Source organism: Strongyloides ratti, scaffold srae_chrx_scaffold0000002 (genome assembly GCF_001040885.1).
Source record: "Strongyloides ratti genome assembly S_ratti_ED321, scaffold srae_chrx_scaffold0000002".
In the NCBI taxonomy this organism is placed as follows: Eukaryota; Metazoa; Nematoda; class Chromadorea; order Rhabditida; family Strongyloididae; genus Strongyloides; species Strongyloides ratti.
Genome location: NW_020171510.1, coordinates 570,473 through 586,575, shown reverse-complemented (window position 1 = coordinate 586,575; position 16,103 = coordinate 570,473). Strand labels below are relative to the sequence as shown.

Below are 16,103 nucleotides of genomic sequence, written 5' to 3'. Positions count from 1 at the left end.
ATTTGTTATACGGTAACATATAAGTAAACAAGTGTGACATATTTTGTTTTGCTTAAAGATTAAGATTGTTTATTAAATAAAAATATAAGAATCATTTAAAACTTATTTTAATAAAAAAAAAAAAATAATAATTAAAAAAGAAAAAAAATAATTTAATAAAAATATTAATTTGTTATAACCTTTAAATTTATCATTATTAATGGCATTGATGATCAAGTACATATATTTCATTAAAAAGATAGGTGCTCATAAAATAATTTATAAATGTCTATTTTGAAATAATAAAATAAAATAGAATGTCAATCAAAAATTATTATTAAAATTATTGAAGTGATGCTTATCCTTTATATCTCAAGGCATTTTCAATATTTCAAGAGGGTAAAATTTTATCTATAATTGAGAGTGATTGGCAACAACTATCTAGCCATATGTTTTTGAATAAATTTAAAGATAACAACAACCATAATGGTAATATGAGCATTTGGTAATTTACATATAAAGTTAAAATAATAAATTATACTATAAGATATAATATAGAAATATATATATATATATATATAATATTTATATATAAGAATTCTCAAATAATAGCTTAAATTTTATAATAGTTAAATAATATGCAAATAAAGTTTTAAGTATAACAATATAAAATGTTTTTAAAAATTGTCCAATAATAAATATTAATTAATAGTAGTGTGTGACGGGACTCTTCACTTTTAAAGTAAAGTGGTTATAAGTATAATAATATATATCTTAAAAAGTAAATCAGGTAAACTTTTTATTAATGTAAAATTTCTTTATCTATATGTATATAAATGATATAAGGAAAATAAATTAAGTGCGTACAAATTTTTTGGTTGCTTTTTTTTTAACAGTTATAATATATAATTATTATTGTTAATTGAAAAAAGAATAAAAATAAAATAATATATTATATGTTATAAAGGTGTCTCATTGACATTCGTTTGTGACGTCAATACAACCATACTATTATTGTATGAATTTGGAATTTTGGGAAGATTTCTTGAAGATAAATTATTTAGATTATCAATTGGTGAAGATTCAGAACTAGTCTTATCACAATTTTTTTGTTTTTCTTTATTATTTTTTCCAAATGATAATTTAATAGGTAAATGAAGTTTATTTTTCATAATAACTTCATCTTCATTTTTTTTTTCATTATTTTTTCCATCACCTGTTATATTAGATAAATAATTACTATATTTTCTAATAACTATTTCTTCAATTCCTTTAATTTCACATCTACAAAATGGACAATTTTTTATTCCTGTTGTTACTTCTTGCCAACTTGTTAAACATGTTTTACATATTAAATGTCCACAAGGTTCTAATCTAACATCTTTATCATTTTCATCACAAATTTTACACATTTCAAATGTACTTCCTATTGAACAATATATTTCAAATTGTTCCTGAGTAACATGAACAGTTTTACCAGAATTTGATGTTTCAAGTTCTTTTGTCAAATCAGGATTATAATCTTCACCATTTGGATAACGATAACTATAAAAATATATTAATTTTATATATAAAATATAAATTTCTTACAATCCTTCTCTATAACCATCAACAAGAGCTTTAACTAAAGATTTATTATTTGGTATTGTTTGATAAATTTTACCATCTGGGGCAACATAACCAATAGCCCAATGGCCAAGTCTTGTACAACTTAATCTAAATACATAACTTCCTGGTTTATTAATAAATTTTTCTAATCTTGATTTAACTTGATCATATGTCAAAAAACTAACATATGCAGGATGTTTTACAGCTAAAACTCTCCAATTATCTAATAATTTATCCCATGGTTGAAATAATCTTGTAAATACATCAAATTCAAATTGTGATATATGACAATTTGATGTTAAATCCATTGTTTTTTTTAAACTATTACTTTCATTACTATTATCAGAAAATATATGTACTTTTTTAAGTAAATTTTCAAATTGATTCCATGGAACAATAATTAAATCACCAAAATTATTATACCAAAATTGTGATGCTTCTTGTTTAGTTATTCTAAAACTTTTTGATGATAATTTTCCTTCTGGTGATAAAGCAATTAACTCATAATACATATGTGAAAATGATAATACTTTCTTTGTTAATGATAATCTAGATACAGATTCTTCATCATAAATATCATCTTTACTATCTTTTAATAATTTTATAATCTAAATGTGAGATGATGTTGGGTATATCTAATTGTGAAGAATCAATTTTTAACTTACTCCTTTACATTTATTATCAAGATTAGTCATATATAATCTCAAATAAAGTATCTCACTATAAGCTGATGGGTTTTCTTTTAAAATTAAATTTAAATGTTTGTAAATATCAGGTATAATTTCTAAAATATTTGGTGGTGATGGTTTTAATTTTAACTTTGGTTTTTGACAAAGTTTAAATACATTGTCAAGAAGACGAAATGTTTTATCGAATACTTTAGCATCATCTTGTGGAACTAAAGGATGATCATTTGATTGAAATTTGATGATAATGTCACAATTTCTATTAACAACTCCAACAATACTATCTTCCAATGCATTTAAGGGTGATCCAAAAAGATTTTGAAAACGATTAATAATACCTGTGAATGTTGTCATTTGATGGTAGTGTATATTAATAAAAAATAAAAGTAAACTAAAATCAAATGATTTTTTTTAAATAAAATAAAGAATAAATATTTAATGAAACATTAAAAAAAAGTTTAATATATAAATATATTGTATTTTTATTTAATAATAAATAAGATTTTAAAAAAAAAATTTATATATTTTTCTGGAATAATATAATAAAAAATATATATTTTATATACATGATAATTTTAAAGTGTTTTTAGAAAAATCATTCAAATTAAAAGTCATTACTAAAAAGGAGATGATCAATATAATATAGATGTTATACCTACATATACTTTTATATTTTATTTTTATTATTTATTAATAAAAAAGTAAATAATTACACAATGATATAGGTAAATGAAAAAAACAATATTAAAGGAATTAATACAAAATTCATTGTATTATATAAAAAAAAAATTTTTAAAAGAAAATAAAAAATTATATTACAAATAAATTTGTACATAATAATAATATATTTTAACAATGTTAGAAATTTAAAGTATATTTAATCTTTAGTTCGAGAATTTGATTTAAACAACTTTGTTCCAATAGATATATGTACTTTTTTTATAAAATAATAAGTTTATTCGTGATGAGAATATATTATGTTTGGCGGATGGAGGAGGCTCATGACCTATCAATTTCTTAGTTTTATCTATTTTTATTAAAAACAATCATTGTTTTTAAAAGTTATATTATATATTAAATAACATATTTTTATTGACCCGACATATAGATGTATTTCAAAACATTTTGTATAAATAGTATATATTAATTGATTTTATATGTAATGTTTACGTAACCTTTCTTCTTTATAAGAATTTTTTCATTCTCATTATTATTATTTTTTTTTTTTATTCACATTTAAAAAATAACAAAAACTAAATTATATTGGAAGGCAACAAATATTGATAATAAATTATTATATTTAATGCATTTTTTTTACATTTATTATTATTGATGTTATCTTTTCACTAGATTAGTATTTTTAACTGATAAATATTTTTATCATACTATAAAGTTATATCAATGTATATAAATAATATCATTTTAGAAAATGGACAGTAATTCTGAAATGGCTACTACAACTAACAATAATAATATTGCTTTTAAAATTACCATCTCAATATTAATGGTAGTGACTGGATCACTTAATACAATAGCTGCTAAATGGGCTGATAGTTTAAAGTCTGATGGTCGAAATTTTAATCATCCATTTTTTCAGGTATATTATTAATTTTTAATATACTTATTTTTAATTTTTCTTTTAAATCTATTTTATTTAGGCAGCATGTATGTTTTTAGGAGAATTAAGTTGTCTTGGTGTATATTATATATTAAAATTTTCACGTAAAAGAAGAAATCAAGATTTAGAAAATGTAGAAACAACAACTGTTAGTCCTTTCATTTTTCTTCCACCAGCATTTTGTGATGTTTTTGCAACATCAATTATGTATGTAGGATTAAATTTAACAACAGCTTCCAGTTTTCAAATGCTTCGTGGTGCTGTTATAATTTTTACAGGTTTATTATCTGTTGCATTTTTGGGTGCACGATTAAGACCATATAAATGGCTTGGTATGTCTATTGTGTGTCTTGGACTTGTAATTGTTGGTGTTGTTAGCATAGTTTATGAAGATAATCCAGAAGTTGATATTAATGCAATGATAACTGGAGATATTCTTATTGTAACAGCTCAAATAATTGTTGCTGTTCAAATGGTATATGAACAAAAATATCTTACTCAGTATGATGTTCATGCATTATATGCTGTTGGATATGAAGGATTATTTGGTTTATCAATTCTTGGATTTTTAATTCCAATGTTCTATTTTATTCATGTTCCAAAAACATTTTCACCAGATCCTGAACATCGTTTAGAAAATATATTACTCGCATTAAAAGAAATCCGTGATAATCCAATAATCTTATTACCATTGGGATTAACTGTTATTAGTATTGCTTTGTTTAATTTTGCTGGAATTTCTGTTACCAAAACATTATCTGCCACCACAAGAATGGTTTTAGATAGTGTACGTACTCTTATTATTTGGGTTTGCTCAATTCCATTATTTGGTGAAGAATTTATACCATTACAAATTGTTGGATTTATTTTCCTTATTCTTGGAATGTTCACATATAATGATATTCTTGTTGGTCCATATGTCAGATCTAAAGTATTACCTATGATGAATGAGTCGTCTGCTGTAACGATATTTTGCGGTAACTTTTGGAGATCATCTGATAGCGCAAATGATAGTGATCGTGAAAATCTTGTTAATAGTGAAAATGAAGAGTAATTTTACTTTATTTCAATTACTATTTTATTTATTTTTTCAATAATTATTTAAATTTACTTATTACTACAAAATTGCTTCCCTTTTTTTTATAAATATACTTTTCAGTTAAAAATTTTATAAAAAAAATAAACGTGTTTATTTTATAATTAAAAGTTATTTTTATCTTACCTGTAAAAGTCAACATTTTTAATCTTAAAATTTTACTTTAAACTAGTTGTTTAAAGTTTTTTTTTTATTGTTAATATTCATTGATTATATTATAATTGAGGAGTAACATTAAAGAGATTTGATATAACTTGTATATGTTTTTATATATATCGCGTCATCAATGAGTTTTCTAAAGAGTAAAATGTCGCGAATTGGTAGAATGTATCTTCAAGATAAAATTTGTCGGCAACAGACCGATCAATTGCTATACAGCCTCGTGAGAGACAATATATCAGTTAACAGCCTTTTAGATACAAGCTTTCGTTGTTAAATATTGTTAAAAGAGACACCATATGTTTATAGATATTGTTATAAAATATATATATATTTCTAAACGTAGAAATATATCTTTTTTTTAAAAATTTTGACTTATTATTTTTAGACTACAACATAGTAGCATTGGATTAGTTACCAAATTTTGCCAAAAAATTGAATAATAATATTACAATGGCATATCAGACTGGTATAAGAGGTATGTTTATTTATATATATATATTGATTTATAATATATTTTTAAGCTGATTCTACTTTGTTGAAATTTTTTGAACAATGTAAAGAAGGAAAAGTTCGTATGGGAAAAATTGTCATTAAAAAAGGTATTTAATAATTGTTATTTTTTAATAATTATATTTAAAATAATTTTTTTAGAAGTTTTATCTGTTAACTATCAATATGAAGGAACAAATGATTGGAAAGCTGATTGGTCAGCAATATTTCCACAATGTCTTGATTCATTTGAACCATGTTATATTTTATTCCGTTTAACAGAAAAAAATGAATGGATATTTGTAACGTATGTTCTAAAAAATATCTTATAATTATTATTTTTAAATATTTAAGTTTTGCTGATGATCTAGCACCAGTTAGAGAAAAAATGCCATTAGCAGCAACAAGAGCAACTTTTATGTCTGAGTTTGGACAAAGTTTTATTATTCACAATTGGCACTTTACTAACAAACATGATTTTGATTTAGATAAAATTGAAAGAAGAATAGCTGGAATTTCTGAAAAACCAATGACAGAAGTTGAACGTCAACTTGATTATGCTTCAAGGGAACGTGCTCATGTACCATTACCAAATATTTTTCCAATGCAAACCTTAAGAGGTTGTACCTTTCCAATTGATAGAGATGCTCTCAATGAACTTGAAAATTTTAAAAATGGTTTGATAGACTTTGTTCAACTTAGTATTGATACATTAAATGAAGCTATCAAACTTGAAGAAACCAAAGACAAACTTGATGTTTCTCAATTACAAAGCGCAATTCCAAAAAAACAACCAAGATACTCTTTCTATAGATATCACAATAAGGCTGATGATAGTGATAAAGTTTTTTTCATTTATAGTTTACCACCATCAGCTGAAGTTTCAGTAAAAGAACGTATGCTTTATTCAAGTTGCAAACTTTCATTCCTAGATAACGTCAAAAATGAATGTAACATTGATGTTTCAAAAAAGGTTAGACATTATTTTAATTTATATTAATATAATATTAAAATATAAATTATTTTAGATTGAGGTGGACAGTAAGGATAAATTAGATGATGCAACATTGTCATCATACTTTGCACCTGAAGAACCAATTAAAAAGCAAAATTTTATTAAGCCTGCTCCACCAAGCAAGACACCACGTAGACTTATCCGGGATCTTCCACAAACTACTGCTATTTAATATGTAGTAGTGGTTAAGAGTTAAAATATGTGATTGATGTTGGAAATCGTATGTCATTGCATATTATTCCATTTATCTGCTTGTTTTATAACATCTAACATTGCCTGTTATCTTTAAACTTTATTATTGCAACTATTCTTTGCTAAGAACATTCAAAATTACATTTAATACTTTCTCATTGAGTTATAATAAATATTTGTGCAATTTAAGTCTTTTTTTTTATTTCAAATTGGTTATAATTAAATTTTAATACATCATTAAAATCTTTTTTATATAAATGTAGACTCTTTTTTTTTCTTTTTATATATTCTTTTTCTTATTAAAAGAAGAATTTTTCATACTTAAGAAATAAATTTTATATTTTAGATGTTATTAATGTTAAGAAATAGTTTTTTATTTACCATTTTTTTTTGTACTAACATTCATTCCATGATATATCATGACATAATTAATAATAATTTATCTTTTAATCGTTCTAAACGTGCTGCAACATCAGATAAAGGTCGCTTATGGCCAAATGGTTTAATTCCATATGAAATCGATGAAACATTTTCTGGTGGGTAAATTAAAAAAAAATTTTTTAATAAAAAGAAAAAATATCTATAAAGTATTTTTTTTATTTTTAGGAAAACATTATAAACTTTTTCAAATGGCAATGAGATTATGGATGAATTTAACATGCCTGACATTCATTCCAAAAACAGATGGTTCATTATTAACAAAAGATTATATATATTTTACTGCTGATGAATGTGGGTATGTTTTATATTAATAAGAATAAATTAACAATGAAGAATTTTTTCTTTTTTTCTTAAAGATGTTGTTCATATGTTGGAAAACATATGGATGGTAAACAAATAATTTCAATTGGAAGAAAATGCGATAAATTTGGAATTGTTTTACATGAAATAGGTCATACAATTGGTTTTTGGCATGAACATACTAGAGAAGATAGAGATAAATATGTTGATATTTTTTATAGTTCCATAAAAGATGATCAGGAATATAATTTTGATAAAAGTAAACCTGGTGAAATTGATTCATTGGGAGAAAATTATGATTATGAAAGTATAATGCATTATTCAAGAAATACATTTTCAAGAAGTATATATTTAGATACTATATTACCAAAACATAATATAAATGGTAAAAAACCAGAAATTGGTCAAAGAACACATTTAAGTATAGGTGATATAAGACAAACAAATAAACTTTATCAATGTGATACATGTTTTAAGACATTTTATCAAAGAAATGGAATAATATCAATAAAAAATGAAAGAAAATGTACATTTAGAATATTAGGTGCAAAAGGAGAACGAATTAGAATAAAAATTTTTCCAAAAAATGTTTTAAAAGAGAATAATGAAGGAAAATCTGATAAATGGCTTACAATAAGAGATGGTTTTCATGAAAAAAGTAAAATTTTAGGCATATTAAAGACAAATAATTTAAATAATATTGAATTTATTTCTAAAGAAAATTTTATGTTTATTCAATTTAAAAATAATTCATTAATTAAAAATGAATTTATACTTGGAGAATATGAATTTATATGTGGTGGAAAATTAACAAAAAGGAAAGGATTTATTGAAAGTCCAAATTTTCCAGAATTATACCCATATAATATTTCTTGTCAATGGGAAATTGAAGTTTCTAAGAATATGCTTGTTGCTATAAAAATTTTGTACATTGAGATTGAAAAATCTGGAAATTGTATGTATGATAATATTGAATTTTATGAAGAATCTAATGGTGAATTATTATTAAGAACTTGTGGATCATACAATGAAACAATTTCTGTTGTAACAAAAGAAAGCAATAAAATGAAAATAATATTTAATAGTGATGCATCAAATAATAAGAATGGTTTTTTATTACAATATTTAACAGAAGAAAATGAATGTAAAAAGAAAAATGATTTATGTGAACATATTTGTATTAATGAAATTGGTGGTTATTCTTGTCAATGTCATCCAGGTTTTTCTCTTAGTAAAGATAAAAGGACGTGTCTCAATAAATGTGGTGGACATTTAGCAAATTTAACGGGTGCTATTATATCACCAAACTTTCCAAATCAGTATCCACCTAATACAGAATGTACATGGGATATTATTCTTAAAGATGATTATCAAATATTTTTAAATTTTTCTTTTGTGTCACTTGAAGGTATCATAACAGATTGTTCTTATGATTCTATTTTGGTTTATGAATTAGATAATAATATGTCAGTAAATCATTCATCAATTGTTCAAATTTGTGGTCAACATACACAACCATTATTAATGAAATCAACAGCTAATAAAATTAGAATTAAATTTCAATCTGATTCTTCTGTTGAAAAGTTTGGGTTTATTGCATCATATATTGGATTTCATGATGAATGTCTATTATCAAATGGAGGATGTGAACAAATTTGTGAAAGTAACATAAATTCATTTAAATGTAAATGTTTAGATGGTTTTAGTTTATCAAATGATGGTTATAGTTGTCTTGAAGATGCTTGTTCTTTTCAACTTTTTGATTCTAAAGGTTCTTTTGCATCACCAAATTATCCTGAAGGTTATCCAAGTGATAAAGAATGTAAATGGCATTTTATAACAACACCAGGTCATACAATTGAATTAACATTTCATGAATTTGACCTTGAAGAAAGTTCTAATTGTTCTTATGATAATGTATCAATATATAATACATATGAATCTTCAATTGATGAATTAATAGGAATTTATTGTTATGATAATTATAATAAAGAATTTTCAGTATCTTCAAATGGTAATCAAATGTTTCTTGTTATGAAAACGGATTCTTCAATAATGCATAATGGTTTTAAAGCATCTTATTACTCAAAATGTGGTGGTACTCTTTATGTTGATAACGAAGTTGGTTACGTCTATTCACATGATAAATATGGTGAAGGAAATTATTATCCAAATTCTAATTGTAAATGGAAATTAAAAATGAAAGATGACAGTTTAATAAAAGATAATATTATTAAAATTAAATTTATTAAATTTAATCTTGAAAGTAGCAATAATTGTGATTGTGACCATGTAAAAATTATTGAACACAAAAACTCTGATGATTCTGGAAAAATAATAGATAAATTTTGTGGAAATAAATTACCATCAATTATAATGTCAAGAAAAGAAATAGTTACAATTGTCTTTAGTAGTGATGACTCAATGGAAGGGAAAGGATTTGTCTTTGAATATCAATTAACTAAAGTAATTATTTGATCTCTAAAATGCATACGTAAAAATTGTTGCAAATAAAAATGACTACTTTTAATAAATTTTTTTAAATTAGATAAAATTATCCATTAAGATATATGATAATAATATTAACACATAAAAAATATTTTAAAAATAATAATATATTTTAAAAATTTTATAATTTTTCTGTACAATTTAAATGATATTTTATATCATAGCAAATATATTAATATCCAAAATTATTTAATAAAAAAAATCATAAAAAAAAATTTTTTTAATTTGGAAGTATAGTTTATAATGAATAATATTTTATATTAAAGGTATAAAAAAAAAAAAGTTATGAAATTTTTACATACATTTAAAAATTTATTATGACCTCTATTTATAAACGAGGTAAATGAATAATAAAATATTATAATAAATTATGCGACTAAAATAATTGTTAGTAAGAAATATTTCAGTAAAATAGCAACAAATTTCCAGTTCCTTTAAATTAATTATTATTAATTTATGTTTTTATAGTTGAATTGTAAAATTATTATGAAATAAAATATGAATCTTCCTTATGAAATAATGTACATTATTATTTACGTCTAATTGGGCGAACAAATGCACCAGGTCCAATATCAGTAGAATTTGAATTTTGTGAAGTATTTGTAGTTGAACAAAAAGTTGTTACAGAAGAACTTTCTGCTGTTAAATCAACAGGATGAAGATCTGTTGAATTTGAACTACTTCTAGAACTAAATGATGGTATCCTTCCAATTCCTGTATTTGACCGTTTTGGTGTACCCCGATTATTATTTAACATTGGTGATTGTATTGGGCTAAATCCTTTAACATTAATGGCAGGTTTGACTTTTGAATTTTGAACTAATGATAACATTTTTTGTACTGCTTGTGGTGATTCAACTCCAAATTTTGGTGTATGAAAACGTGTAAATTGTTCTGATTGATTGGAATGAGATGAAATACTACTAGATGATGGTGATGGTGCTCTTTTTCTTGAAGTTCCAGAGGAAGCATTACCTGAAGATGAATTTTGTGGTGGTTCACATTCTGATGACATTTTATCTAATTCATTTTCATTATCACATATTTTCATAACTTCTAAATATGCCTTTACTTTTTTAACCATTTGATCTTGTTCATACATTTTTTTACGTGATTGAGAACCATTTTTAGATCCACTTAATTTTTTAATTGTTGATGTATTACTTTTGGAATCCATATTTGAAGAATCACGATTAAGTATTACTTCTTGAGTATATGGTACTAAAGATAATTTTGTTACACTCCTTATTATTTTAGCAATTATTCGTAATTTTTCAAAATTAACTAATTTATCAGAATATGTTTCATTAGCTTCATTAGAATAAATTAAATCTTTTTTAAATACAGGATATATAGGAATAACGGGAGGATCTTGAGATAAATTTAACAAATGTTGACGATATTTTGACATATTTCGACTAGGATCTAATAATGTTTGCATATCATTTAACATTTTAACATATTTATTTGGTACTCTTTCCCATGAATTTTGTAATCTACGAACAGCTGGTTTCTCTAAACCACTTATTATGGCAAACATTGAATTAAAATTTCTTAATTCACGACAATGTCTTGCAACTTTGATAAATTTTTTTATTAATTTTGCTCTTTTATAAACAATTTTTTCAGAACATATTTCTGTAGCAACCCACCACATTTCAACATTAAAAATATCTTCAAATTTTTTTAACATTGGCCATCCATAAGAACTTTTAATTTCAAATAAACAATCAACATATTCTGTTGTTTCAATTTTTGAAAAAATACCAAAATCTTGAAGTGTAAGATGAACTGCTATTGTATGAGCATTTAAATCAATAAGATATGTTTGAGATTCTTTTAAAACTTCTGGTGCAACATCATCTGGTAATAATGGTTCTGATCGATCATTATTTTTTAAATAATATCTACTATTTAAATTTAAATAATTTCCCATATTTTTCATAGTTTGAGGTAATGTACGTTGTTTTATGGCACCTTCTGGTGTTACAGAAGTCATACAAAGTGACCATTCAAGATTTCCTGTATCTGTATTCATACCAAATTCTTGTAAAGCAAGTTTAACAATATCACTAACTGTTGTATGTGGATATATTATTAAATACCTAAATGTTTGATCACTTCTATATACTTTTATTACTTCTTCAATTTGATTCATTGTATTTGATTTAGTATTATCAAATGGATCTGAAGCAAGAGAATATTTATAACCTGATGCAGGTCGATGAATATTAATATGAATATCAGGATTTGATCGTGAAGCTCTAATAGTACCAGATAATGGAGGAAGAGATGAATTGATAGCTGATGTATTCATAATATTAGAATTATTTGGTAAATCATTTGAAAAACCTGAATCAGAACCACTACTTGTTCCTTTTATTATATTTATTAATTTACTCATCATAGAATTTTTTGAAGATATATGTGACATTTTTGTATTAACAGATGAACTTGATGAATTATGTTGTCTAGAAGGTAAATATATACCAGAACCATCATTCTTTTCATATCGAATTGAAGTAAAAGGATTTTCATTACTTGAAATACTATCATAATCAAAATTATTTTTTTTTGATTCCATATCAATTAACATCTCTTTGAAACCCATTAAATTCCATTTAACTTGAATTGATAAATGTGTACTATCCTTTAGTAAAACCAATGCTTTAGATAAAGTTATTGATGAAAAATTATGACCATTAACTTCTAAAATTTCATCACCTCTTCTTAATTCATTTGTTTGAGAATCACAATTATTAGAAATATCAGCAATAAAAAGTTTATGATTTATTTCTTTACCACCAATAAGAGAAAAACATAATTCTTGATCTCGATTACTTCTTGTTAATATAACTGTTCTTATTTTTGATTTAATTGAACATGCTATATTTAATAATGCTAATTGTGAATGTAAATTTTCTTTTTCTAAACTATTACCAAATTCTTCTAATAATTTTATCATTTTACAATTACTTTCAAAATCATTAAAATGAGAATTAACCCATAATAAAACTATTCTTGGTATTTTCTCTTTAAATGTTGGTTCATCAAACCATTGTTTAAGTTTTAAAAATATTTCTGTTGGATCTGAAAGAAATACACGATACATTAATAAATAATCTTCAGTATAATGTTCATCTGATATTGTATCTGATTCCTCAACCAATAATTGTAGTAATTTTTCTGGTTTAGCTTTAATTATTACAAGACCAACTTGATTTCCTGTTACCCGTCTTTCTGTTTCACTTACAACTTCCCCAGTTACATCAGATACTTTTTCAATATGTTGATTGATTGTTGACATTATATGATAAAAATCTTTATGTTCAACTAAAAGAAATTCGCAATTATTTGTCATTGTTCTCATTTCACCTTCATGATATTGTTCTGTTGGTGAAGCAGTTGCACCAAATGCATCACCCATTCTGTATTCAATTTTTTCACCATTTGGTTTTGTCCATTCAACATATCCATTTACAACAACACTCCATGAATCTAATTTATCTCCATGTTGAAGAATTACTGTTCCTGAATCTTGAACAACAGCAAATAACATTTTTAAACAAATTTGTTTTCTTATACTCATTGGAAGATTAGCAAATGCTTGCATTTGTGACATAAAATCAAGTAAAATTAATATATCATCTAATGTACGCATTGATGGTTCTTTTTCTAAGCATTCACGAACATTATCTCTTAACTCTTGAAAACTATCATGAGAAGGACAACTACCTTCTTCATCATCACTATCAACAAATGCTTCAGGAAGACCTAAATAAAAAAGAATTTTAAAGATTAAAATATAGTAATTAATCATTTTCATACCTGATAATTCATCATTCCTTGAACTACTTGATGATCCACCTACTGTAATATATGTTGGTTGTTTAATTGAACTATTAACATTATTTTTCATATTTTTTTCGTTATTTACTTGCATAGCTGTCTCATCAAGACTCTAAAAAAAAATTAATTTAAAAATAAACAAAAATATATTTATATAAATTACTACCTTTCTTTGTAATTGACTGTTATGTGTACGATATCGTACATATGGTTGCGGTTGATTTTTAAAAATATGATGATATGGTATTGTAGGAGAATCTAATATTGGGATATCATTTTTTTGTTGCAAATTAGTTGTTTTAACTGGTATTGGTGGACAATTTGATACTTCTGGTAAATTATTATATACTCTTGAGATTTGTTTATTATTTATAGTAAACTTATTTGTTTGTGATGATTGTACAGTTATTCTTGATATACCTGTAGTTGATGTAGGAATTACATTACAATCAGTATTATCAATGCCATTAAAAATATTTCCCTTTTCAGTGGTCATCTCATATATAGGTATTTGTTTTGGTCTTAATGTTGATGATTGTACTTGTTTATTATCAAAATATGGTGTATCTAATTGATCACCAAATCGTGTTCCTTTAATTTGTAAATTTGTTTGAAAGTTATTTTGTAAGTTATAAATATTATTTGTGTTTTCCTGAATCGACTGATATATTGGAACTCGTTGGTCATCCGGATAATCAATCTTAATATTATAATTATATATAAAAAAATCATCTTTAAATTTACTTACAACAATTAACTCAGAAGGTTGTAGTATTATACAATCACTAATTCTTCTTAAGTGAACTTCATTTCTTTTACCAAAACTAAATATGTAATAAAAAATAAGTTAAATAAAAAAATGACTCACCAACCAAGTGGTAATTGAATTTGTTCATCAATATAAACAGATCCTGTTAAAAGAATATACCAACAAGTAGCTGGTTGGCCTTTGCGAAATAAGATATGATTCATAGGATATGCCTCATATCTTGCAGCCCTACTAATTTTTCTTAATGCTGTATCATTGATCCATTTAAAACCTTCAAGTTGTTTTAAATGAGAAAATATAATGTCAATATCCTATAATATAATAAAAATTATTTTATAATAAAAAAAAATATATATATTTACTTACATTTTTTGTACGTTCTTTAGGATTTTTAATTAAAGCGTTCTTGAAGTCTGGAGTGAATCTATACATTTAGATTAACTATATCATGGAATAAAAATTCTAAAATTAGCGTATATTAAGAATTATATAATTTTTAATCTTTTATAATATAATGTGCAAAATTAATGTTATATTTAGAGCGCATTAATATTAAATACATTAATATATACCTACATTACATAAATTAATTTTAAAATCATTATCTTTATAAAATTAATTTCATGGTAAAAGATTTTATAAAAAAAAAATAAACTAAAAGTTTTCTTAAATATTTTATATATAAAATATTTTTAAGATAATTATAAATAAAGGAAATGTTATAGTTAAATATAATTTAAAAAAAATGTTAAGTGATATTTTATGTTAATATAATTAATAAAATATCATTTACATTTATTTTTTTTATAAAACAACTTATTAAATAACAATAATTATACATTAATTTTTTTATTACTATATATAAATTAATTAGTATTTTAAGAACTATTCAATTAACAAGTTTAATAAGTTATTGTAATATTTCAAGGTGGACAACTTTTTTTTTTAATGGTTAAAAACTATATTTAAAATGAAAAATAATAACAAATTTAGTTGATAATATAAATACTCAAGAATAAGATGTAATTTTTGTAGCAGAGTCAAACTTAAAGTATTATAAATATATATATATAAGTGTTCTAATAATAAAAACGATGCAATATGAGTGTGTTTAAAAAGTTTTATGTCAACAAAACAATAATGACCGCATTAAACAATGGCCTAACATATTGTTGTTGGAAAGATATGTATAATTTTTAAGATCGACTAAAAATATTAAATAATAAATAATATTTATCTACCTAAATACTAGAAAAATAATTTATTCACAAAAAAATAAAAAAAATTTTTTTTTTTAAATAATTAAGAAAAATTAATATTGAAGTACCAATCACTTAAGTTTTGTCATTAATTGTATTGGCACTTAATAGGGTTACACTTTTAATTTGAGC

The 16,103-nt window shown here is 23.5% G+C and overlaps 5 protein-coding genes across 5 annotated transcripts; 3 read left to right on the top strand and 2 right to left on the bottom strand.

The window, feature by feature from the left end:
- Positions 1 to 938: 938 nt before the first annotated feature.
- On the bottom strand, positions 939 to 2,627 carry SRAE_X000112700 (E3 ubiquitin-protein ligase CBL-B; the record flags this gene model as incomplete). The annotated part of the gene is made up of 3 exons (XM_024645452.1): positions 939 to 1,524; positions 1,570 to 2,195; positions 2,253 to 2,627. The coding sequence occupies 3 exons, from the start codon at positions 2,625 to 2,627 to the stop codon at positions 939 to 941; spliced, it is 1,587 nt and encodes a 528-aa protein (XP_024498589.1).
- Positions 2,628 to 3,702: 1,075 nt separating this feature from the next.
- Positions 3,703 to 4,945, top strand: SRAE_X000112600 (Solute carrier family 35 member F6; the record flags this gene model as incomplete). The annotated part of the gene is made up of 2 exons (XM_024645441.1): positions 3,703 to 3,870; positions 3,932 to 4,945. 2 exons carry the CDS (start codon positions 3,703 to 3,705, stop codon positions 4,943 to 4,945), a joined length of 1,182 nt encoding a protein of 393 aa, XP_024498588.1.
- A 654-nt stretch (positions 4,946 to 5,599) lies between these two features.
- SRAE_X000112500 (Twinfilin) lies at positions 5,600 to 6,825 on the top strand (the record flags this gene model as incomplete). The annotated part of the gene is made up of 5 exons (XM_024645430.1): positions 5,600 to 5,624; positions 5,671 to 5,748; positions 5,801 to 5,945; positions 5,993 to 6,611; positions 6,667 to 6,825. The coding sequence occupies 5 exons, from the start codon at positions 5,600 to 5,602 to the stop codon at positions 6,823 to 6,825; spliced, it is 1,026 nt and encodes a 341-aa protein (XP_024498587.1).
- Positions 6,826 to 7,254: 429 nt separating this feature from the next.
- On the top strand, positions 7,255 to 10,064 carry SRAE_X000112400 (Astacin-like metalloendopeptidase; the record flags this gene model as incomplete). Its single annotated transcript, XM_024645419.1, has 3 exons — positions 7,255 to 7,381; positions 7,452 to 7,581; positions 7,643 to 10,064. The coding sequence occupies 3 exons, from the start codon at positions 7,255 to 7,257 to the stop codon at positions 10,062 to 10,064; spliced, it is 2,679 nt and encodes an 892-aa protein (XP_024498586.1).
- Positions 10,065 to 10,623: 559 nt separating this feature from the next.
- On the bottom strand, positions 10,624 to 15,144 carry SRAE_X000112300 (Dizzy; the record flags this gene model as incomplete). The annotated part of the gene is made up of 6 exons (XM_024645362.1): positions 10,624 to 13,868; positions 13,923 to 14,055; positions 14,110 to 14,643; positions 14,692 to 14,767; positions 14,812 to 15,023; positions 15,079 to 15,144. The coding sequence occupies 6 exons, from the start codon at positions 15,142 to 15,144 to the stop codon at positions 10,624 to 10,626; spliced, it is 4,266 nt and encodes a 1,421-aa protein (XP_024498585.1).
- Positions 15,145 to 16,103: the final 959 nt, after the last annotated feature.